A 24,724-nucleotide genomic window follows, 5' to 3' on the forward strand; every position below is an offset into this window, starting at 1 on the left:
AATAGATAGCGAAATCTCGGTAGACCCTTGTCGAGCACTGTGCCCTTGTTTTTTGCTGTCTTTGTATTGACTTCTCATTTTGTCCTGTTGAATGATCAATTGTTAAAAGATAAAAGCGACGAGTGTACTTGGAGGCCAGGCTACAGCCTTGTGAGGGAATGCCTACCTAAAACAGCCAGCGACTCATGCATGCCAACACACCCTCCCAGCGCCCAACCAACCACACAGAAATTCAGAAAGTCTCCAGCTTCGGGTGAAAGACGTGAAGCAGACGATGCAAAAGAAAAGGCTAGTTGTTCCTTTCTTCTTGAGCGCCCCGCTCTTCGTCTGGGACAAGCAACAGTGCACAGCCCTGCAACTTGCCGGGAGCCGGAAGTCATTACATCTGTGGCTTGTGAATTCCGGTCTCTCAGCCCGCGAATCCCGACTCTCCCTTTTTTTCTCGCCGGGGTTGGGCGATTCCCCCTTGGGCTGCCTCTCTCTCGAAACCAAGTGCAGTGGCGCAATGCGTTTTTTTGAACGACCAGGAGATCTTATTAGTGTGAAATCAACCTGATGAGGCGCATTCTAGCATCCCTTCCGGTGCCGATCTTGAAAGGCTCGCGTGTTCGCACCTCGGCGTCTTGTTGACCTTGGCAGCGGCCCATTTGTCCAGATGAGGCACAGCGACTTACAGACGGCCACACCGCGATCGTCGCACACATTCATCAGCCCTGTGGCGTCCACCTGCAGACAGCGCACCATTTTTCCAAAAAGGACCTTCTTCGAAATGCCTATCGATCAGTCATCTTTGCCTGCTCTTCGTCCCGCCACTCGCCTAAAGTGGTCTGCAATCTATTCACCAATGATTCTGCGCGACCGACTCAGCGGAGCAAGACGTTACGGTCTCGATTTGACGCTGTCGAACGGCGGCGCCACCGACCACTGCCGTTCTGCTCAACGTCAGCCTAGTAGTTACCCAGTATCTCGTAGCAAATAAGACCCGCAAAACGGCCCAAGAAGCGGAATGAGCGACAGGAAAATTTGTTTGGTCAGAGATCGAAGAACTGCATTAATAGTTTCTGGGACACGCCGACTTGTGCAGGTTTGAGTACTGTGGCCGCTGCAGCTCTTTCGCCTCTGAGGCTTTGACGATAGTCGAGTAGCCGAGGGCACCAAGCTCGTCCCAGAAATATTCATAAAAGCAGCACCTGCGTGCGAGTGGGTGGAAGTTTGAAAACCGTCACCCGTTCAGTCCCAGCATACCGCTTTTCTTTACCAACCGAATCTGGGGAACGCTGACGATCCTAGTGGTTCTATCTCTGGGCAGCTCGGCAGCTTGTACGTGCGATGGGTTGAAAGATGATGTAACTACTGTAAAGGTGCTCTAGTGGCCCACACAGAGGTCGCAGCTAACAAAACGTCCACGCGGGTGTCACGGGGAGTTGCCCAGCAGCTAGCCTGTGTTAAGGAGGCTCGCTTAGTGCTTGGGAACAGAAAAACTCATTGTTAGACCATAGTAGTTCTTCGAAGTATGGTTTAAATAAATAGACAAGCCTTTGCGCTTTAATTTAATTCGAGTGTAGGGCGAGGTGAGCCCTCCCGAAACCATGCCCCGGGCGCCTCTTGCCGAACCTACCCTCAATGTCCACTCCCGTAGCTGGCCCTACTTCATGTGGTAACCCCGGGCTGCGGGGATGTGTCAGTACCAGTACGAGGTTTTGTCCCGATGCCAGTGCGGCATATTTTGTTCACAAAAGAGCTCGCGCGAGGCTCTCAAGCAAAGGTACCATAATCGTCCCACAATGTGACATTCTACGATGGGGACAAGCGGTACCTGCAACAAGCCTCGTACAATCAAAATCTGGGTTGGCAGGGCCATTTCACGGACACGCCGCCAACAGCTTTCCTAGCGCATGCCCCAGTTCATCAACAGAGAACCTACCTCTAAGTGTACCCAGTGGCATGTAGATGAGCAATCAACGAAGGCACATGCATCTTGCTGTGAAAAGCCGACACACTCTTACTCTGCATCGTACGATATTACGTATGCGGAGATACTAAGTAAAGTGTTCGCGATCTCGCGTGACCCGGGCAATCTTGTAGATCCTGTTTCTCGCTGCTGCCGTAGGCCAAGGTGTAGTTGCATACAGTGACCTACCTAAAGCTCCGTTTAAGAGAAGATTTTCAGCCTTGGAAGTGCAGCTGCACTAAACTGCGCAAACCCCAGCCAAAATGTATTTAAACAGATACGCAGAAGAGGCTTGTCAAGTCAACAATTCCTACACTTGTGGGTTATGGGGAGCGAATTACGCAGCTTTTTCACATTTACTACGCGATCATCCTGAACTTAAGAACTACTTCAACATCGCGAACCAAGAAAATGGCATCCAGCCCCAGGCCAGGGCATGCGTCATCCTTCAGTTCCCTGGAAACATCGATATCATCCATGAGCTAGTCTCAAAACTGGAGGCAGTTTGCCACAAGCACAGCTCCCTGGGAATCCAACCGGAGCACTATGGCATGGTCGGAAAGTATCTAATCACTGCATTTAAGCACTTTGATCCGTCAATGACATTGCAGACAAAATTGCCTGGAAGAAGGCTTATGACATCTTCGCCAATACGTTGATGCACAGTGAGCAGCAGCTCCTCGATAGCTTTGATGGCTGGACTACGTGGCGGCCATTTCGACTTGCTGAAAAGGTCCCAGACGGCAAGGATATTCGCTATTTTCTAATCGAACCTGGGGACAGTTGCTAATGCCAACATTCTTCCCTGGACAGTATGTCTCTGTACGAGTCGATATCCCAGGACGTCCGTACGAACAAATCAGACGATACGCTCTCTACAACTCACCGCACTCGGAGTACTACGAGATAGCAACCCAACGGGACTTGGGAGGCTTCGGTAGTCAATCTGTCGATACAGCTACTCATTGTACTGCACCGGTCCCTGGAATTGTTTCAAGTCATGTGGCCGGCGAGATCTTGGCGGGCGACTCTCTAGAGCAGAGTCATCCTACTGGTCAATTCTACCTAGACACGAACAATCTTTCTGAAGAGCTAATTGTGTTGTTTTCGGCTGATATCGGTGCTGCGCCACTTTTATCAATATTGCACTATGTTGTTGAATAACAACCTGAGCGAGCAATATCGTGGATTCATAGCGCTTAGCGTACTGTGCCGTTCTCCCGATATATAAGCAGCTTGTCGCAAAACAAACGGGCGTTCTGGAGCAAGGTTTTCAAAATATATCTCTCCGATGCGGATTTGCCGGGTGTCACCTACGACTACAACTGCAAGATTGACCTGACAAAACTTACTCCAAGTAATCTATACCTGCCATATAATTTCGCCAAGTATTATGCTTGGGTCCCGAGAGCTTTACCCGAGAGGTAGCAGAGTACGTAGCAGCTCTCGGTGTTGACGCTGCTAGGGTCAAGTTTGAGCAGCTTGGTGCCAGAGAACTGTTGAGCGCATCAAGCACAAGACTTCCAACTAGCGCTGGAATACTAAACTGTCGACATATCTCCTCAAATTCTTCTTCAACTATCGGTGTCGAGGGCTCTGGAAGTTTCGATCTTGTGGAGGACTCAGAATGCCCCGCGCCAAGTCACAGGACTATAGGAGGGATGCTCGAAACGAAGGGATCGGGCGCTACGCATTCATTGTTGAAAGTAGAGCCTGAACTGCAAAGCAAGGAAAATCAGGGCAGCAGTGTCATTTCTGCTCATAATATGTCTCTCCAATAGACGGCAGAGCTATTGAGCACAATGAGGTGTCAGATAAGTCATCTGCAGAAACTTGTCCCTGACCAGGGCAACGCTATCAGCATGCAAGCAGACGTGATGCTACAGCTGTGCTCTTGGGTTCAAAGCTGGAAAAACGCAGATACATTTTCTCCAGAGGAGCCACTAAAAACGATGCAGGAGTTGGAAGCAGCAAAAGCTTCGTCTACACAAACTGCAGAGCTGCTCGGAACAGGCAAGGCCGGGCGCGAATCTGGGTTGAAATAGGCCCCAGAAAAGAGAAGTGGCGTTCCCGGTAGTCAAATGACATAATGTATTTTGCATAGCCAAAGATCTCTAGTAGACACTCTCTTGACGCTTGTGGCGGGGGATGGGCTTGGACGACGTTGGAGACTTGATGTAGATACTACAGGGTGGGGCAGAGCGCTACAAGGGCGTGCGTGCGCATTTGGTACTTATACTGCCGTTGTACAACATCTTGTCTCGCCTGTTTCAACAGTAATAACATGAGGAAGCGCCCGTCTTTTTCTCTCCATCCAATATTAAAAAGGGTCGGGAGATGGTCCTATCGTGCCCTCGACAAACCCATTGACTCTGCCACAGCCCAAATTCTGCCGAGATGGCTGGGGAAATAAAAATTATTTTATGGATTTTCGACAATCTTGGATCGTTAGGTTACAAACCAGGGTGACAATTAAAGGGAAATTTTACCAGTTCAGATCTATTGCCCCGGGCATGACTATTCATGTCATTATCCCTAGCTGTGCGACGAGACTTTGTACTGAACCTCTGGGTACCAAACTAGCACGATTGGCCTACAAACCAGGCAGCGAAGACAGCGGACGAGCATGCAGAATGTGTTTTGTTAGGCTTCGAAAAGAAAAAAAAAATCAAACCGATGACACGCAATATCAATTACACATACGGGCGCAGTACTGGGGTTCGGAGGCTCACGATTCCCGTATAAGCCTGGGGACAAAAACACTAGGAGCTCCATGCAGAATACGCGGAACTATTTCCACAGTGACTTGTCGACTAAAAACATATCATCAGCGCTCACCTTCTGCTTTTCGAAGTATCCCCAAGCTTGTGCGCAACCTTGGCGGTCGACCGGAGGAAGCGCTGGCCCATAAATGAGATTTGTATGTGTCATGGCGCAGGCTCGCGATGAGCACAATGTTGGGGCGAATGCCGCCTTTCTCACATATAGCCTTTTATTTATCCACTTGCGAGCCTCGTGCATCTCTCATCTACATGCGCAGAACTGTAGTCAGCGCACCCAGCTGAATCCTGGCATTCACGTAAACAGAAGGTGGCTGGGCTGGCTGGGCTGGCTGGGCTGGGCTGAGCTGAGCTGACTCCAGCGGCAGCCCGGCACCGACTGCGCTCAATGCTTGCGTGCCCTCCGTAGAGCATACAACCTATGGGTCTTTCGGCAACGAGCGAGGCGCGGCCCATGCCACATCGAGAAATCAAGGAGGGCGACTCCGCATTCTGCTTCTCCGCATGCATGCGCCACACAATTCGTCTACTCCGTACATGCGCAAGATTCATGGTTGCCGCCGTTTAGCATGGGCCTTATCGGCGGGAACTTGTACCTCGTGTTGTTTGGAAATGCATCCTCACCTTCCTAGATGGGTAAGTCTCGACAGTGGCGGGTGTGCATGCATATTGGCGGCCGCGGTGCCCTGATGTCCCGACGGCTCACTCTGTTTTAGCGTCTGGGCGGACGCCTCTCCTCAGTACGAAAAAGTCTGCAGCACCCGGCGCACAAGACATCGGGGCTCCATCTACGATCGCATCTCTTGGTATAACAGCCACAATGGCTGCATAACTCGAAGAGCCCACAGAGAGTCTGCTCTCATCTGCAACACTAGATTTAGTATCGGGTAACACCCTGATCTGCGCCGAGGCAAATCGTACCCCGCAAATGTAACTTGGCTTCTTTTTTCTGGCCAACCTGGTCTGCAATCTGCAACTAGCCGGTCAAGGTCCGGTGTGCATGGACAATCCTTTCCGTAGGTGGAGCTAGAGGTCGGGAGACAACTCGGATCAACAATGCAGGCCTTTGGCCCTTTTGCTAGCGCTGTTGCTCACCTTCCTAAACTAATGGCGAGGTTGCACGTCAAGCGGAGCCTACAGCCTTTGTGACCTCGATACTGCCGGCCGATGCCATGCAACTGGAGAGTATGATAGGTGTTTCCGGGCAGAGTGGTCCATGCATGTCATGGTCACCGAGGGCCTACGGCTTAATCTCGCTCTGGAGGGTGGTTGAGTATATATACCATGGCCGCGCCGGCCGTATTTACTGCTTTGCCATCTTTTATTGACAAGTCAGTGCAGACCGCCAACTCGAAATCATGAAGACCACTCTTCTCATTGCCAGCTTGGCTGCGGGCGCTCTCGCCCTCCCCTCGGACACTCACACTGTCCACCAGCGACGCAACCTGGTCCAGGATGCTCGTTTCGAGAAGCGCTCAGCTGTGGATGCGAACGCCAAGATTCCGTTCGAGATTGCTTTGAAGCAGGGCGGTCTTCAGGAGGCCGAGGATAAACTCTATGACATGCAAGTCTTGGCTTCCACTGCGCCTTCGTTCCTCAACTAACCAATCTCTTACTGCAGTTCCAACCCCTCCTCTCCCAACTACGGCAGCCACCTTTCGAAAGAAGATGTCGTCCAAATGTTCGCTGCCGATGACAAAAGCATCGACTCTGTCAAACAGTGGCTGATCAGTCACGGCATCGCGGAAAAGGACATCCACGTCAACCCCACCAAGACCTGGATCACCGTTGATACCACTGCCGGTGTTGTGGAGAAGGCTCTGAAGACGAGATATCACATCTACCGCAGCAACGCCTCGGGCCAGGACCACATTGGCTCGGAGGAGTACAGCCTGCCCAACAACCTGCTCGACATTGTCGACTTTGTTCGCCCCGGTTCTGCGATGACCAAGGTCACGGTCCGCGCTACGCAGCCTGCAAAGGGTGATGCGCCCATCGGCGAGCCGGTCCGCAAGCTGAGCCAAGACCAGATCAAGTCAGTGCAGGATGCCATCAAGACTGGTCCCAGCGCCGGTGGTGACCCTCACAACACTGCAAACTCTACTCTACGTGAGGGCCCTTCTTGAAGAACTCCCATAATTGTACAGGACAACATCAGGGCTAACATGTGCTTCTACAGCTGCTTATCTGCAAATTTGCGGGCAGGTCGTTACCCCCGACTGCATCGCCTACCTCTACAAAATCCCGAAAGCTACTGGCACCAACAGCACCAACCGCCTCGGCATCTACGAGTCCCTTGGCGACGTCTACGATCAAGAGGACCTTGACCTCTTCTACAGCACTGCGGCTCCGTACATCCCTGCCGGAACTGGTCCTGAACTGGATCTTATCAACGGTGCCACTGCACCCAACAGCCCTGACAATGCTGGCGGCGAGTCTCTCTTGGACTTTGACATGGCTTACCCCATCATCTACCCCCAAGGTACCACTCTTTTCCAGGTGAAGCCTGACCAATACTACAACATCTTTGGCGACTTCCTCAGCGCCATTGACAGCGACTACTGCAGCCAAGACCCCTACTTCAACAACCACAAGATGTGTGGCAAGTTTGATCCTACCAACGTCGTCTCCATCTCCTATGGTGGCCCCGAGGATGTCACTGACCCCAAGGGTGCTCACGTATGTACCCGCTTCCAACGAGGCTATTGTATAAAGATCCCTTATTAACTATTCATTCTAGCGCCAATGCAACGAGTTTATGAAGCTTGGCCTCATGGGCATCACTACTGTTGTTGCCAGCGGCGACGCTGGTGTCTCCGACCGGAACGGCTACTGCCAGGGTCCTCACCACGACATCTTTGTCGCCGATGATCTCTGCAGCTGCCCCTACATCACCGCCGTCGGCTCGACTCTCATCCACTCCATTGACAAGCCCGAGACGGCCACCGAGTCCTTTTCCTCCGGCGGTGGCTTCTCCAACATCTTCACCCGCCCCACGTGGCAGGACGATGTCATCGGCCACTACCTCCTCCGTCACAACCCGGGCTACTTTGCCTACAACACCTCGGAGGGCAACATTCCTACTGATGCTGGAATCTACAACCGCGGCGGCCGTGGCTTCCCCGATGTTGCTGCTGTTGGTGACAACGGTCTGGTCGCAGCCGGTGGTGGCCTCGGTCTATCTGGTGGCACTTCCATGTCTGCTCCTATTGTCGCTGCTATTCTGAACCGCATCAACGAGAAGCGTCTCAGCGCTGGAAAAGGCCCTATCGGCTTCGCCAACCCCGCCCTATACGCCATGTCAAAGACCAAGGGAACATACAACGACGTCACCGTCGGCGATCAGGCGCTAGGCGGTGCCTTCAGCGACCGTGGCTACAGCGCTTGTGGCAACAACGGCTTTTCTGCTGTTGAGGGCTGGGACCCCGTAACTGGCCTCGGCACGCCTGTCTACGACAAGTGGGAGGCCTACTTCCTCAAGCTTTAGAAGGCTGATGAAGCATATATTCATAGAAAACGTATATAAACAGCAAACTTACAACATAAATAATGTATTCAATAAATTCATTAGCGCAGCATGTCAGACTAATCCAGGTCGTCTTTGTTTCCATTATGTGCACTGTGGATGTCTCTGCCATCGCCGCCGACGAGGCAGAAGAAGAAGAACACAGCCGCCATAACCTCGAAGGCACCCCTGCCCAGGCCACCAAAGAAGCCTTGATTCTTTCCGAGGGCGTCAATAAGTGCCTTAACAGGTGCTTCGCCGAGGCCCAGATCAATAACTGCCATCATAAAGACCCTGTGGAGGGTACTATTATCAACACAGTCAATAAAGCTGTCGATTGGAAGAGACGATGGATTTGGCAGCCAGGCATAGCTAATACGGAGCGGAAATAACGAGACTCCGGCGTCAACACATGAGAAAAAGACCCGTTTTGTCGCTTATTTGACGTTTTTGGAGGCATTGTCGATTTTTGGCCTCTAGAAGAGAAAACTGCCAGTGTTGCAGCTGCTGGCTGCAGTCACTGGCAGTCACTGAATGCAGGCCTATCATTGGCCGTCAACTCCATGAAACCCATTTTTGTACACTTCTTTACTGGTGTCTCTAGCACCAGCCTACAGTGCCTCCAGGTAATTCCGAGCGCTAATTTATTATGGCAATTTGTTGGCAGTTCGCTCGGAATTACCTTCAACCCACTGTAGATAGATTCAACCACCACCACCAACAGACCCTCGCGATACGTATCGTACGGATCGAATCCTTTGTGATTCCAACACCTAACCCAGTTTCGCGGTCGCACATACAATATGGAAAGCGAAATCATCGCGAACAGTACAGTCGAACCTCGCTGGTTGCCTGGGGCGGACAGATTCTGGTACCGTGTTGGGCTGCCCGACAAGTATCAATTTGTTCTAGTGGATTGTGCCCAAGTTACTCTCAAAGCTGGACTAGATAGAGATCGTTTGGCGGCTGAGGTAGAGAGACTTACTGGGCAGAAGCTGGATCTTGATGCTCCCACCACAAATGCGAAAGAACGGAACTTGCCTCTCGATAACTCGAACTTGAAAGGCACATTCACTGATAAAGAAGGCCCTTCCCCCTATGCGTCCATCGCAGTATCAATTCGATTCACTAACATCCGCAGCACCCCTCTGACCCTGGAATGGCTTGATCACGCTGCCGAACCAGTCTCGCGGGGCCGCGTTAACGTAGGCTAGTCTACGAAAGTATTTACATGGCAAGGACATCTTTGGAGAATATCTGGTATGGAAAACGGAGAGACATACAGGCTACTATATGCGGCTCTAAAGGAGCATGATAGCGATGTCGTGGCTATTGACGACGACCTGCTGCACGATCGGAATGATGCGCGCAAGCCTAAAAACGAGACAGACTATCCCCGGGTATTTGTCCGTGACACGTCTGTATGGGTATCTGATGAGCAGGGGAAGGAAGAAAAGATGGTCAGCGATGGCAGCGGTACGAGTCCATTCGACAAAGACAGAATATACATCTCCCCCGACGAGCAGTATGCTGTTGTTTGGCAGTATATTCCAGAGCAAGAACATTTGATGTATCTGGTGGAATCCTCACCGGTCGATCAGCTTCAACCGAAAATGAAAGCAATCCAGTATCTCAAGCCTGGTGACCGGGTGAGAATTTACCGACCACGTTTGTTCAACTTGACGGAGCGAAAAGAAGTATCTACCGACGACACGCTGTTTCAGAATCCATGGGACTTGGTGGATATTGGCTGGAACAGAAGTGGGAGCGAGTACAGATTTCGATTCAATGAGCGCGGCCATCAATGCTTGCGAGTCATTGGGGTTGGCGTTGATGGCCATGTCCGAGCATTGGTGGAAGAAAGCAGCAGCACATTCATCGACTACTCGAGCAAGCTTTATTCTCACCTGACTGAGGATGAAGATGAGATGATCTGGGCGAGTGAGCGCGATGGCTGGAATCATCTCTACCTGTACGATCTCGTCAAAGGGTGTCTGAAGAGCCAGATCACCAAAGGCAAGTGGCTGGTCAAGTCTGTGGAAAGAGTGGATGAAAAAAGCCGGCAGATCTGGTTCAAGTGCTATGGAATAGTTGAAGGCCAAGACCCTTACTATGCGCAATTGGCGAGGATCAATTTCGATGGCTCCGGCCTCACGGTGCTTACCGACGGCGATGGAACTCATTCTTGGAAGTGGTCTCCGGATAATCGCTACCTGATCGATAGCTGGTCCCGAGTCGACTGTCCCCCAAGAACCGTCCTGCGTACGGGCGACACCGGTACCAAAATTATGGTTCTTGAAGAAAGTCAGCTGGACCGCCTCATTGACAAGAATTGGAATGCTGTCGAGAGATTCTCCACCACTGGGCGCGATGAAGCCACGATGATATACGGCATAATTATTCGGCCCGCAAGTTTTGACACAGGCAAGAAATATCCCATCCTTGAAGAACTCTACGCGGGGCCACACAGCTACTACACCCCTAAGGGATTTTCAGGCCTCTCTGGGTTGCGGCGTTGGGCCGACTTGGGCTACATCGTGGTCCGTCTGGATGGCATGGGCACGAATTGGCGCTCCAAAGCATTTCATGACGTATGCTACAAGAACCTCCAAGACGCCGGACTTCCCGATCGCATTAAGTGGATAAAGGAGGCAGCAGCAACCCGTCCGTGGATGGACATTGATCGCATCGGCGTTCACGGCAGGTCTGCTGGCGGCCAAAGTGTAGGCGCCGCGCTAATCCATCACGGCGACTTTTATAAGACAGGTGCGGCAGACTGCGGGTGTCATGACAATCGCAAGGACAAGATCTGGTGGAATGAGTAGTGGCTAGGCTGGCCAGTGGATAAGGCTTATGAGGATGCAAGCAACGTTTTCAACGCGGACAAGTTGCAGGGCAATCTCATGTTGATTGTTGGCGATTTGGATGGCAATGTCGATCCCTCTTCGACTTTACAATTTGCCAACGCTCTGAATAAGGCGGGCAAGATCTATGAGATGCTCATAATTCCAGGTGGGAAGCATGGATGTGGTGGCAACACGGAGCACGGCAGAATGCGCCAGGGAAACTTTTTTAAGCGTCATCTCCAAGATGCTGGGAGAACCTGATTGCATTGAATACTTTACTTACTTAGCAAGTCAAAGCCAGAGGGCTTAAGTTCAGGTCTTCGAGAAGCTCCTAAGCGAACAGTGACGACAAATGCGTGTCCTGGAAGAACTGCGTGTCCTTAGCCCAATCTTTCAAGACAAAGTCTCGTCCCATTGCTAGCCCTTTCCCAATGGATTTTTTCTTTGTATCTACAGCAGTTGCAATTTTGGGCCGTCTCTGATACCAGGTGATTAGATGGATATCGACGTAAATGGCGGTGCGGAGAGCCATGTCTTCTCCTACCGCGCCATAGCCACTGATCACGGCTTGCATCACTGGCATCACCACATCGTGGTTTCTAAAAGCCCTTCTCTCGTACAAATCACCAAGAATTCGATCAAAATCATAGGAGCGATGACCGAATTGAGCCATCTCCCAGTCGATAATGAACAGTTTGTTCGTGTCGTCTAGTGACGGCGTCGACTTACAACCTGAGTTGGGCGACAAAATACCAAGTGCAACGCGTTAGAGATATGGGCGTTGTAAAAACGCAAAGTTGATTTTACTTTCCACCCCAGAGTTCTCCATGTACAATACCCAACCCATCTTCATTGGGCGATTTGCCAAACTCCGACGCCATCGCGTCGCGAATGCTAAGCAGTGTTTTCTCATGCCTCTCCATGACCTCAGGAAACTTTTCAAGCGCAACAATAAAGTTGTAGAATGTAAAGCTACACTTAAATTGCCGCATCGGATCGTCATGAGGCAGCAGTATCCGCAGCCTAGCTTGTTCAGCAGCGTCCGCCCACGAGTGAAAAGCCCGTAGCCATGAGCCTATATGGTAGCCAACACTCTTGCAGCTGGATTCATCGAACAGTTACTTTTGAGCTGGGGCTAACCAAAATGAATATAGAACTTCCCGTGTCTGTGAGATCTTCTTCCAGATCGATTCCAGAGAATAAGGCTACATCCAATATCCAGGTAATTAGCAGCGAGCCAGAAGCCACACAATTTCTGACCTCGCAAGAAGATTATAGCCATAATAAGAGAAGTTTCATACTTCAGAGTTTTTCACGTTATATTTGTCCACTACTCTCTTCAACAAATATTTAATGTTTTCCTCGCGATGTCAAACCTTCATGGCGGGCCAATCAATCACGCTCGCGTTAGCCTTGTTAAGCCCCGTCGGCGTCAGGAATAAAAAAACCTCGAGCCGCGCGCCGCGAGCCGAAGCAACATTCCATCTTGAACATCTGCACCGCTGTGTGTAACAATGCTGCTTCGAACACATGAAATAATAGTAGGCGGGGTTGGGGAGCACTAGGAGTTACGTTATGTAGACTCTTGCTTGCTGTCGCTGATTAATGTCGCTGAGCGGCTTTGCTGCTTGATGAGCCGGAGCCATTCCGGAGAGAACTGCTTCGCGCGGTCTCTTTCAAAGTCTGCAGCCCGCCGAAAGAAGCGTAGCACGTTTTCGAACGCTTTACGGGCCAAGACCCCTCTTCCAGTCCAGGTGTGATACTTGCCTGTATCAACCCAAGCTGAGCTAGGCCCATGTAGTAGTCCCATTGCGTCGTTGTCCCAACCGAGCTCCCTGGCAGCTGCAGCGATGGGATCACCACGGTCTAGAGTCTCGTTGCGCGTACTTTCAACAGGATCCGGCTTGAAGCCAAAGACTCCAGCCTCTCGTTGCTCGAGAAGGATGAGAAAATCGATCGCAGCCCGTAATGAGGTTTCGATCGCTTGCGTGCGACCAGCCGAGTCGCACGCTTTGTCTAGCAACTCGGCCTCTGGGATCAAAGAAAAGTCGATAGGGGCGCTAATATCTTGCTTAATTCCAGTAGAAGCAATGAAAACAAGTATAGCTCCAATATCAGGGATGGTTTCAAAATCATAAACAGCTGATCGAAGAATAATAACAACTGCACAGAACAATGGCTGCATGACATAGAGCTACCGGTCCATTCATCTCTTATCACGCAACGTATCAATATTGCTCGTTTCTATCGCTCTGATACGTTCCGCCCGAGCGCAAAAGTTGGTATGGAACTTCTTCACCCAGTCGACCATGGCTAACGAGCATGTTTTGGTCGGCAGCGTGGTCGCTGGCGGCACAATAGGTTTCGTCAAAAACTGACGCCGATCAATATCGCTGCAATAAGGGCAAAACCAGCGGTCCCACGTAAAAGCGTGCAACTGAGCCAGCAGAAGCTGTGCTTCGCCACCCAGTTCCGCGAACTGGGTTCGATTCCTGCGGATCCGGCAGGTCACGCAGAAGATAGACAGGCGCGGTGCGATTGTAGGCGTCGACAGCATCTTCTAGACGCATTTCGGACAAATTGTCAAAGTCTACAGGTCTTGGGTTTCCGGGCGTCAGCAACCACTTCGAGCACGAAGTCTCTTGTATGCGGTTGAAGTGTTCTGATTCCTGGACGCCGCGTAGAGCATGAAGAAGCTCATCGATAGGCAGAGGGAGGCCCTCGGATGGAATCCCAGAACCAATAGGGGTGGACATCCTGCCGATGCTCAAAATGATTCGGTGTTCCGGAGCCAGGCCCTTTGAGGAGTTTCATATTTTTTTCGCAGTGTGCTGGTTTGTCATAAGTGCCTTAGGCTGACTATACTTCGCGAAACGGCCGATGGAAGTTGTACAGTAAAGAGAAGATGAGACAATATGGAGCAGGAAAACAAGGGAGCTAGAAGCAGCTTTATGGATTTATTGGCTTCTGGAATTACAGAGATGATTTAAGGTTCTCTGGAAATTTTAAGAACGTTTCAGGGCGCAATTGGGACGCCGAATGACTGATTTTTATGATGCCCGTCCACCCGCCCCTTCCCCAGACAAGTGCAAACAGGCGCCACTTTAATATTTAGATATAGGGGTACTTTATTTTCATAGTTTTTGGGCAGTCCAACACGGTACCAGAATCTGTCCGTTCCAGGCACCCAGCGAGTTTCGACCGTACTGTTCGTGTTGGTGAATCTCCAGTGACTGGGCTAGGCCCACTTTTACCACCTTGTGTGGTGGCTGCCTGGCAGGACCTAGATAACTTCTTCTTCCTTCCTTCATAGTCAGTCAATTCTTCAATACGGCAGGAATTAGGCTATCACCACTCATATTATTACGTACCTATCTGTACCAACAGTTCACGATGATTTCGCTTTCCATACTGCATGTGCGACGCAAAACTGGCGTAAGATTTAAGAAAGAGCAAGAGTATTGGGGTAGAGAGGAATTCCCTCTAGAAGGAGTCAAAAACGTGAATCAAAATTGCTTAGCCGTGTTTTCCACACAGAGTACTCGGTACAATTAATGCTACCCCCGCACAAGGCTGCGGCTGGAGTCGTCAGCCCCAGCGAAGCTGACACGAGAAAAATAAGTATTTGTCATGAAATTCGAAGTACATATATATAATTAGGGGAGTAATGTTAGTTACTATTGAGAGACGAAGTATTGTTGCTTTGCGTTGAAACAAGTGCAGCGCTTCATCTTTATCATTGTGCTGCACGATGGTCAAAAGCCCGCCCGTAACGCTGATACCCGGGACTGAGACTATAGTGTTTTGAGACCGTGAAAGCTGTATCTGTGGTTCCACATAAATCAATCTTTTGTGAGTTGTTCCACGCTGATACGCGGAATGTCTTTGAGTGAAAGTCCAGCCGTGGTGGGCATTGGCCCAGCAGGATGAGCCCAAGCGTAGCGTGGCCCTTCTTGGGGTGTAGATTGCTTATCGCCAGCCGTTCGCGAGAGGCGCACAGCTTTGCCGCCGCGCTCTAGCATCTCTTTTTGGTATTCGTCAATGCCACGTTTCCAACCTTCGAGGCCTGTGCCTTCTTTCGCGACCTTGGCAATGGTGCGGGCGAGGCTGAGAGAATCGCGCATGGCGTGGATACCACCTTCACCCCGGACTATTGTGCAATTAGTATTTACTCTCGGTTGACATCAAATCGGCAAGCTCGATACTCACAAGGTGTCATGGAGTGTGCTGCGTCGCCGAGAAGGGTCACTCTGCTGACTGGAAGCTCCTCGATCTCGAGATCTTGAAGTGTAAACGACGGAACCACCATGCCGGAAGGGTCCGTCTTTTCCACGACTTCGAGGAAGCGTGGGTCCATAGTTTCAATCTTGCTGCGCGCAAACTTGTAAAGCTCATCTTTGTCGGCTGATGCGGTCCAGTGGGGTCGCTTTCTGGCAGCTTCATCCTTGTAGACAATGCACCAGTAGTAGTGGCCCGAGGTGCCATCAGCAGTGACAGAGTTGAGGCCGACAAATAGTGAGCCTTTTGATTGATATCCGGAAACGTAGCAACTATTCGCCAACTCCAACTGTCGCTCAAAGTCGGCGCCATGGAGCGTGACTTCCCCTAGTAGTAAGACAAAGGGAAGAGGGTTCAGAGGATCAGGCTTTCCAAGTTTCGAGAATATGCTGTGCCGAACTTTGCTGAAGCAGCCATCAGCACCAACCAGAAAATCGCCACTGGCAGAAGTGCCGTCTGCAAAATGTACGATCACAGCGTCGTCATTTTCGTCAACCGTTTCGACGACCTTGCCGTGTTCAATATCAATGTTGGTAGCCAGCCAATCACGTAAACGCTGTCGGTTTGCTCTGATGATGTCTTGGCGGCTCGCAGCCTGCACGCCAAAGCGAGAGTCGAGGGAGTGGCCGTCATAGAACGCGATCTCCGCAGGGAGATCCAGCGGAAGCAAATGGTCTGTTACTGCGGGCGAAGGCATGTCGTCCGGAAATGCGGCAACCAGATCTGTAATAATGCTGTTGTGCTGTTGTATTAGCCACTGACGCGCTGGCCGAGCCACAGTCTCGCGGGTAGAGGTACATACGAGTGAATTCCAATGGCATAGCCCTGCGCTCGACTAGCGACGGACCGTTCGAAAACCTTGTAGGAAATACCCTGCTTGCGCAAAATCTGCGCCAGAGCTAGTCCACCCAGGCCGGCACCTGCGATGAGAACATGGGGTTTCGGCGTGCTTTCGGCAGTCATCGTGAAGTGTAATTGTGCAATGTGCAATGTGCAATGTAGTTGTAACCCGATCTTTGGTATTGAAACGTTGTGTGGACTGATTTTTATGTTCTGAAAAATGCGAGAGGGTTACACAAGAAACCGCCAGACTATTTATACAAGCTGCCCCAGGTTAGATCTATATTTGTCGATAGTGGCATCCTATGCTTCACGACCTTCGGTCCCGTCTGCAGCCCGATCGGCGCAACAGTGAACTATGCGCGGCTTACGAGTGACGTATAAGACCGTAAGCTTCGTGTTAGTTAGCTCAAACTGCATGGAATGGCTGTGACGGAAGTAGCAGTAGCGCGAGGCCGGCCGCTAACGCATTCTTGGTAGCTCCAGTGTAGATGGCTCAACATCGCGGTGAGTAAGACAGCATTTCATGGTGGAGCAACGCCGCCAGTGGGCTCTCTGTGGCCCGGATTCGGGGACATACACCTGCTCGGCACCGATCGACTTTGCAGGGGGGGGGGCTCGGGGGCGAGCAGTTGGCGAAGCCGAAACTGGCTGAGGAATCGAACACCATTTGATACGTAGCGAGGTACTCTGTTTTAGTTACAGCATCCCCGTGTATCAGTGATGACAAGACATACTGCCATGCCGGCACTTCTTAAGTCCGGCTGCCGGCCGTGTCAAGACGTCTCTATGCCGCTCTGCAATGGCAGGCCACGTCCGAAAAAAATGGCCTAGTACTTTAACATGGCGCTACGCGTCCCATCGCTCAATTGTCGTCATGAAATAATCACGAGCCTCGCGTCTGGACTGCAAGTACCCGTGCTCTCTGGTACGCATTTCAACCGCGAAGATAAAGAAACTTTGCCAAAAACATGGCGTTTGACATTTATGCACGATTGTGTATCGCGGACCTCGTAACGTAGCAGCCCGCAGCCCATTGGCCAGCCATGCTCGCCTTCAGTGTCGCCCTTCACTTTGACACGCGGGTAGCCAATGAGCGGCTCCCATCATCGCAGTTTTGGCCCCGACCGCTGCCAGCATAATAATAGCGTCATCGCTAGTCCCGCCCAGGCCAGAACCCCGAGCAATAGAGTGTCCATTTGCTGCTGATGGGACAAACAATCGTCATGTAGAAACTAGCGAAGTGTCTACAAAAGTTATGCATCAAGGCAAGGGAAGTGAATTCCAGGCCTGTTAATTCCGGCCATGGCACGAAGCTGCTCACCATGACAGCGTCAGCCAGTCTGTAACACTATTAAAACACCGCGGGGGGGTGCTCCGATTGCGACGGCAAGAACGAAGCGTTTCCCCGCTAGCGAGCTTGAGCCTGGAATGTAGAGCTATGGTGGCACATGAATGCAACAGTTCTACAAGGGGCTTCCTTGAGATTTCAGATGCTACAAAGTTTCTCTTCATCAACAAATTCGACGAGAAATTTCGCCGCAGTACTATTTACAGCCCAGCCACATCATGGCAGAGACAATGAAAGCATGGCAGCTTGCTTCTCCGGGAAGTATGGAAGAGAAGCTGAAGCTAAACAGCGCTGCCACCCGACCGACAAGCAAGGATCTCAAAGGTCACGATATTCTGGTCAAGGTCAGCAGCGCTGCGCTTAACCCCGCCGATTACAAGGTCATGGAGCTGGGTTTCATTGTCAAGGCTGTCCTCCGATTTCCAAAGACGCCTGGCATGGACCTGAGCGGCGAGGTGCTCGCCGTCGGCCCCGCAGTGACCGATGTCCTCGTCGGCGATCACGTTCTGGGTCGTCTCGATCCGTTCAAGGCGGCCGGTGCCTTGTCTGAGCAGGTCATCCTGGAGCGCGACGGCTATGCCAAGATTGACCGCGACGCAAACCTCGACCACGCCGCCGGCGTCGGCACCGCTGCGCTAACCGCCTACCAGACCATCAAGCCCTACGTCAAGGCTGGCGACAAGGTCTTCATCAACGGCGGCTCAGGCGGTACCGGCACGTTCGGAATCCAGATCGCCAAGCTCCTTGGCTGCCATGTAACAACGACATGCTCCACGGGCAAGATTGCCTTGTGCAGGGAGCTCGGCGCCGACGAGATCATCGACTACAAGACGACCGATATACTCGAAGCGCTGCGAAAGGCCGGCCCAATATATAGTGTCTTCGTGGACAATGTCGGAGCCGTCGGCGACCTGTACCCCAAGTCGTCCTCGTTTCTGCTCCCCACAGCGCCTTTTGTATCAATCGGCGGCGCCTCGATTGGCCATGTCGCCAACGTGGCCAGCGCCATGATTCGGCCGTCCTTCCTGGGCGGTGGGAAAAACAAATTCATAAGCTACTTGACAAAGAATAACCACGACGATATTGACCAACTTGCCCAGTGGTATAGCAAGGGGAGCCTCAAGTCTGTGGTCGACTCCACGCACGAGTTTGACAATGTGCTGGTCGCATTTAGCCAACTCAAGAAGGGATCTTCGGCAGGCAAGATTATTGTGCACGTCGGAAGTAAAGCTTAGTTAAAGGGGACATTGTTTTAAGTACTTGATCGATATGCAATACGAAGCGATAATTAATTATTTTATGACTGGGGCTTGTTGCTACTGCTATTCCTGCTCGTGGAATGTTTTGCGCGTGACCTACATTCTTTTGATAAGATAGCGCCGTTATGCTACAGGGTAGGCTGGAACACGACAGCGGTAATGTATCGTAGACATTCGGCAGGATATTTAGCATGGATTAGATGTTCAAGAAATAAATGAAAGGTTGCTATCCTTTACCTGTAAGAATTGGCTGATATCGGAAGGCGGTATATGACGAAAGCGTCAGCAGAGGGTAGGAAGTCAACACTAATCCAGAACAAGAGAATAGCAAAAGCATCGCTCAGCTTCTTCTACATGGCGTCCCTAGCCAGGGATCCAGAATCTCTGCTGAAACGATGCCACTAACAAAAGAACGACCGCAGTACCTGTGCGACGGGAAAGAGACAGCATATTTCCCTACCTCGGTTACAGATCGCCTCGCTACTGTGCGAGGCCATTACGTGAAAATCCGGAGCCTTCCACGAACGTGATGACATGTCCAACAGGAGGCTGCTAGACTGAGATATGTACATTCTGTGCGTCTCAGAAGCTGTTGTGGATTGCGTTGACCAACGGATATTGGCAGAGCTCAGGCGGGCGCACCTCCAGCCCAGCCCAGCCCTGCTAGCTCAATGCGCGACAAACATTGTTCTTTGAACGGTGTCCGCATTGAAGACCGGTAAAGCCACAGCGGAGCAGTCTTCGTGCGCTAGCGGAAGGGATGACAACTGTTTCCGTCTTGTGGCCTACGATGTGCGCACGTGGGCAAACTTCAAAGGCCGCGGCTGCAGACAATCCCCATCGGAGCCTGAGGAGAGCTAATCAAACAGCAGCCCTGACTCGCAATAAGAGTACTGAATCGACATCGCATGATTGAGCAGCCAGAGAAATTTGAGCGCTGCGGCAATATATGCAGGCCGGGCATCACTATTGAGCTGGTTGCGAACGAGGCGCTCATGGCTTCAGACCAAGGACCACATAGGGAAGGGATCACCGGTCTTGGCACGCTTCGTATGGTTAATACTTGGGATTTCAATGGTCTGGCATGTGGGGATGGTAATCTTGGGCTGGGCCTGGCAAGGCTGGCGGTGCAATGCTACTGCGGGCCAACCGCTAGCGACTCGTTCCTCCTGTTTTTTCTTCAGCTTGTGCAGTTGGGTTGTTCCTGGGGAGAAGTCAATTTTAAACCTAAAAAGCGGGTGCCCCCGGATTGACGTGGCTGTTGCGTCGTGCTCTTGTTCTGCCACTCCTTCCCACGTCCCTATCGATCGTACGAGGCGCCCGTTCATCATGACCAAGATCCTGACAGCCCTGAGCGTTGCGCTCGCCTCGACAGGCTTCCTCGCCTCGGCGACTCCTGTCGACGCCGCCGCCGCCGCCGCCGCCAAGCCATGCCTCAAGGGACCTCCTCTGCGACACTGGCCGCGCGAGGCCGCAAAGGCGCTCAACGCCATGATTGCCGCCAATGCTCACCAGGGTCGCTACGCGGCGTTTGACATGGACAACACGAGCTACCAGTACGATCTGGAGGAGTCGCTGCTGCCGTACCTCGAGAACAAGGGCGTCATCACACGCGACACCATGGACCCCTCGCTCAAGCTCGTCCCCTTCAAGGACACGCCCGAGCACAACGAGACACTCTACGGCTACTACCTGCGACTCTGCGAGATTGATGATGCCATTTGCTACCCCTTTGCGGCGCAAATTTTTAGCGGCATTCCCTTGCGCAAGCTCAAGGTCTACGTCGATGACCTTATGGCGCTCAACGACACCGTCCACACGAGCTACTACGAGGGCGACGAGCTAGTCAAGGTCGATGTCAGCCCGCCCAAGGTCTTCCGCGGCCAGGTGGAGCTGTACAACAAGCTCATGGCCAACGGCATCGAGGTCTACGTTGTCTCTGCCGCTTCCGAGGAGCTGGTCCGCATGGTCGTCTCGGATCCCAAGTACGGCTACAACGTCAAGCCCGAAAACGTCATTGGCGTCACTACGGCGCTCAAGAATGTCACCAGCAATGAGCTCACCTCTGCGCGCAAGCAGGTGAGCGACGGCACATACGACGAGCAGGCCAACCTCGACCTCATCATGACCCCTTTCCTCTGGACTCCGGCCACGTGGAAGACGGGCAAGTGGGCTGCCATCCTCTCTTATATCGACATGTGGAAGAAGCCCATCCTTGTCGGCGGCGACACCCCGGACAGCGACGGCCCCATGCAGTTCCACGGCGTCGATGTCCGCCGCGGCGGCATCCACCTCTGGATCAACCGCAAGGACAAGTACCAGAAGCAGATTGACCAGATGAAGGCCGACTTTGCTGCCGAGCAGGAGAAGGAGGGATGGCCGGTGACCGCCGATAAGAACTGGGTGACGGTCAAGCCAGCCGACATTCTGTAAATGGCAGCCAAGACTGCATTCAGCAGTACAATTTGTAATTTGGTCAAATATCTGTAGAGTATATTTAATGCACATTACTCACCTGCAACGACTTTTCTTCGATCAAGGTAATAGTCACTCGAAGCGCGTACGTAATATTTAGCGCACGCAGACACTCGGCATGCATTCTGGCTTACACACAGCCTCCACCGGCTGAAAGTGCTTGCATGGGCTGCGATACTGTTGGCTGCACGCTGCATGTAGTCGACGATCATGCGCAACTCGAGTCGATTTCAACTCGTCGGTCAAGCAAAGGGCACGACACGGCGCCTCGAAGACGACCAATTGACTTGGGGCAGAGATTGGCATTTCAGCGCCCTAGGGCGTCGTGGCGGAAAGCCACTAGGCGCACCAGGCCGGGAGGCTTTCCAAAACGTCGCCGCCTGCCGAACGGGCGGCAGTTTGTGGTGTGGCAAGTTATCAATGCGGCTGATTATCAATAGAATAACGAAAGGATTGCATGGATGACAGAGCCAGGATAAATTGCCAAGTCAGAGAGGTCCGGCATGTTTCGTCATCTGTGCCAGGTCTCTCTACAGCCGCCACGACAGCGGTAGAGTCAACAGAATGCGAGACCCCAAAATATTCGACATTTTATTAAGAATAGCAGCAAGTTACTGTACGTACCAAGAAGATGCATGTATGGTAAACAGCAGCTCCATAGATAGCTATCGACCCTTTTGAGATAGACTACCACACCTTCTTTTTTTTTTTTGGCGGTCGCAAGCGAGGCTTTATTGCCCATACCGGCCGCTCCTATTCATTAAATGGCGTTTACGCCAAGATGCTTTGCAATCGACCAGAAATATAACAACCACATGACTAACATACAGACCTGGCCAAGTACTCTCAATCGCTCTGCAAATCCTATGCCAGCTGCATGTCCATTGCATCGGCCATGTCCGGTGGATCATCAGAGACGCCTCCCCCACGATGTCTGGACGCGGGGAAGCCTGCATCACAGTCCATGGCATGCACCCCCGACCGTCGGCCTGGAACAGCCAGCCACAAAGCCACGTTGAGTTACCTGGAGAGCTGGGCAGCAGCACCGGGGTAAACTGCGGGTAACCGAGCGGCCAAGGCCCTCCGTATGTTGTCCCGTCACGATCAGCCAAAACCGAGCCTGCTAGTTAGCCAACGCTACTGAGTACTGTCCACCTTTTTTTCTTAGCCTTGGTCCGAATGTCCTGGCATTGACACTCGCGGAGGGCCCTGACTAGTGCCTGTGCGGCGTCCGCCGATGGCCGGCAGTCGCCCGTCGGGGCCTCGAGACAATCTCCCCGTCAGATGTCCCTATTGCGATTGAGGAAACGCGGCTCAATCGGCGTGCAGATGGGGGAGGGAGCCACACGCTTCACCACTTGTCCGGTTACAGAAAAGTTGTATAAAACTTGAGCAACGACGCTGAAACCAATCTCGTGGAAAAAGAAGAAGGGTCAAGCTTCCCTACGTCTCGTTGTTCAGATCGCCCCGAGCTGCACATTTATTACCGGGTCTCCGCCACTAAACGAAATAAAAGCAAAAGAACGAATGTCAAGAAATTACCAAAGCATCATAACGCGACGCATCCTACAATGGCAAAATATCTTGGCCTACGCGGCCCGGCACTGACTCGGGCCATCATCTGGCTTGTTGTGTGTCCTGCCTTTACCTGCTACGGCTACAACCTCAGTGTCGCTGGTGGTCTTTTGACCCTCCAGTCGTTTGTCAAAATGTTCCCGTTGCTGGACACCATCAACACCTCCGGATCGGAGCAGTCACACAACTCGACCATACAAGGTACATTTTGGTCTTTGCTTGCCGCTTGCGGTACGTTAACAAGCTCTAGGCACCGTTGTTGCCCTCTTCACCGTCGGTGGCATGTTCGGCTCGCTGTCCTGCATCTACCTCGGTGACCTTCTCGGCCGAAAGCGGGTTATACAGATTGCCTCTATAGTGACCATCGTCGGTGCCGTGCTCATGGCGTCCTCGTTTCACCTGGCCCAATTCATCGTGGCGCGACTGGTTCTCGGCCTCGGCACCGGCGGCTATCTCGCCACTGTGCCCGTATGGCAGGCCGAGATATCGCGCGCGAGCAAGCGTGGCGCCCACGTTGTCATGGATGGCATCTTCATCGGAAGTGGTGTCTCGATTGCGTTGTGGATCGACTTTGGCTTCTTCTTCGTCGCGAATAGCTCCGTTGCATGGCGCTTCCCACTTGCGTTTCAGGTTGTTCTCCTCCTCTTCGTCGCCTTCTTCATCTCGCTGTTCCCGGAATCCCCTCGATGGCTTGTGAAGAAAGATCGCATTGAGGAAGCCCGAGAGATTTTAGCGGTGCTCAACGACGACCAGCCGGATTCCGAGGCCATCAACAATGAGATTCAAGAAATTCAGCACTCCCTCTCCGTCTGTGGCGCGCTCTCTTGGAAAGCCATGTTGACAATGGGAGACCAGCGCTTTTTCCACCGAACTGTTCTTGCGGCTGGTGGTCAAATCTTCCAACAAATGTGCGGAATCAATCTCATCTCCATGTATGCGACAACAATCTTTGAGCAGTATCTCCATATGAGCCCGACCAAGTCGCGCATTCTCGCGGCGGCGATGGCAATGACCCAGCCCTTTGGTGGATACTTGGCATTCTTTACCATCGACCGCCTTGGCCGCCGGTTCCTCATGCTTGCCAGCGCGGCCGGCATGAGCGTGGCTATGGCCATGCTGGCGGGCACTACATCGGCGACCACCAATAGCGCTGCTCTTGTCGTTGCAGTCATCTGTCTCTTTGCATTCCAATTCATCTACACTGTTGGATACTCTGGTTTGACATTTCTCTACGCTACAGAGGTTGCTCCACTGCAGCTGCGCGCCGCCATTAGTGCTGTTTCGACCACGGCCGTCTGGATCTTTAACTTCTTGCTCGCCGAAGTCACGCCCGTCGGGTTCAACACCATCTCCTATCGATACTACATCATCTTCGCCGTCCTCAATGCATCCATTGTACCCATGGTCTTCTTTTTCTATCCCGAGACGAGTGGCCGCTCGCTTGAAGAAATTGACGAAATTTTCATGCAGTCCAAGTCGATCTGGGATCCGCCGAGAGTGGCGCGCACCCTGCCGCACATGACGACAGACAACGGGGCCACGGTGAGATCTCTTTCAGGAGACGATAAGAATCAAGATATCAAATAAACGAGATGTCGAGAAAAGGGCTCGTTCAAGGGTTGGGTGGGCTTTCTAAAGCCACAAATGCATCGGAAATTTTTGCCCACGTCATAGTATATCCAGAGAGACGATAATGAATAAGTTTCATGAATGATCAGAACGTGACAGTCTCCAGCAGTAGATTCGTAAGATGCCTTACCAAATAGCTGGCCACATATGGGCACCCGACCCGAGGTATGGCTATCCTCTACAGACTCAGGTTTGCGTGGCCCGCCGCGAAAACGCACTTTTTTTCTACTATACT

The 24,724-nt window shown here is 52.1% G+C and overlaps 7 protein-coding genes across 7 annotated transcripts; 5 read left to right on the forward strand and 2 right to left on the reverse strand.

Annotated features, from left to right (window-relative positions):
• Positions 1-6,089: 6,089 nt before the first annotated feature.
• Positions 6,090-8,218, forward strand: LMH87_003157 (uncharacterized protein; the record flags this gene model as incomplete). Its single annotated transcript, XM_056202738.1, has 4 exons — positions 6,090-6,295; positions 6,353-6,840; positions 6,911-7,410; positions 7,472-8,218. 4 exons carry the CDS (start codon positions 6,090-6,092, stop codon positions 8,216-8,218), a joined length of 1,941 nt encoding a protein of 646 aa, XP_056047937.1.
• Positions 8,219-9,498: 1,280 nt separating this feature from the next.
• LMH87_003158 (uncharacterized protein) lies at positions 9,499-11,061 on the forward strand (the record flags this gene model as incomplete). Its single annotated transcript, XM_056202749.1, has 1 exon — positions 9,499-11,061. One exon carries the CDS (start codon positions 9,499-9,501, stop codon positions 11,059-11,061), a length of 1,563 nt encoding a protein of 520 aa, XP_056047938.1.
• A 1,594-nt stretch (positions 11,062-12,655) lies between these two features.
• LMH87_003159 (uncharacterized protein) lies at positions 12,656-13,838 on the reverse strand (the record flags this gene model as incomplete). The annotated part of the gene is made up of 2 exons (XM_056202762.1): positions 12,656-13,261; positions 13,563-13,838. The coding sequence occupies 2 exons, from the start codon at positions 13,836-13,838 to the stop codon at positions 12,656-12,658; spliced, it is 882 nt and encodes a 293-aa protein (XP_056047939.1).
• An 832-nt stretch (positions 13,839-14,670) lies between these two features.
• Positions 14,671-16,323, reverse strand: LMH87_003160 (uncharacterized protein; the record flags this gene model as incomplete). Its single annotated transcript, XM_056202773.1, has 5 exons — positions 14,671-14,685; positions 14,761-14,901; positions 15,081-15,232; positions 15,292-16,094; positions 16,163-16,323. 5 exons carry the CDS (start codon positions 16,321-16,323, stop codon positions 14,671-14,673), a joined length of 1,272 nt encoding a protein of 423 aa, XP_056047940.1.
• A 1,446-nt stretch (positions 16,324-17,769) lies between these two features.
• On the forward strand, positions 17,770-18,786 carry LMH87_003161 (uncharacterized protein; the record flags this gene model as incomplete). Its single annotated transcript, XM_056202784.1, has 1 exon — positions 17,770-18,786. The coding sequence occupies one exon, from the start codon at positions 17,770-17,772 to the stop codon at positions 18,784-18,786; it is 1,017 nt and encodes a 338-aa protein (XP_056047941.1).
• A 1,353-nt stretch (positions 18,787-20,139) lies between these two features.
• On the forward strand, positions 20,140-21,243 carry LMH87_003162 (uncharacterized protein; the record flags this gene model as incomplete). The annotated part of the gene is made up of 1 exon (XM_056202795.1): positions 20,140-21,243. One exon carries the CDS (start codon positions 20,140-20,142, stop codon positions 21,241-21,243), a length of 1,104 nt encoding a protein of 367 aa, XP_056047942.1.
• Positions 21,244-22,856: 1,613 nt separating this feature from the next.
• LMH87_003163 (uncharacterized protein) lies at positions 22,857-24,447 on the forward strand (the record flags this gene model as incomplete). The annotated part of the gene is made up of 2 exons (XM_056202808.1): positions 22,857-23,061; positions 23,111-24,447. The coding sequence occupies 2 exons, from the start codon at positions 22,857-22,859 to the stop codon at positions 24,445-24,447; spliced, it is 1,542 nt and encodes a 513-aa protein (XP_056047943.1).
• Positions 24,448-24,724: the final 277 nt, after the last annotated feature.

Source organism: Akanthomyces muscarius, chromosome 2 (assembly GCF_028009165.1).
Source record: "Akanthomyces muscarius strain Ve6 chromosome 2, whole genome shotgun sequence".
NCBI lineage: Eukaryota > Fungi > Ascomycota > Sordariomycetes > Hypocreales > Cordycipitaceae > Akanthomyces > Akanthomyces muscarius.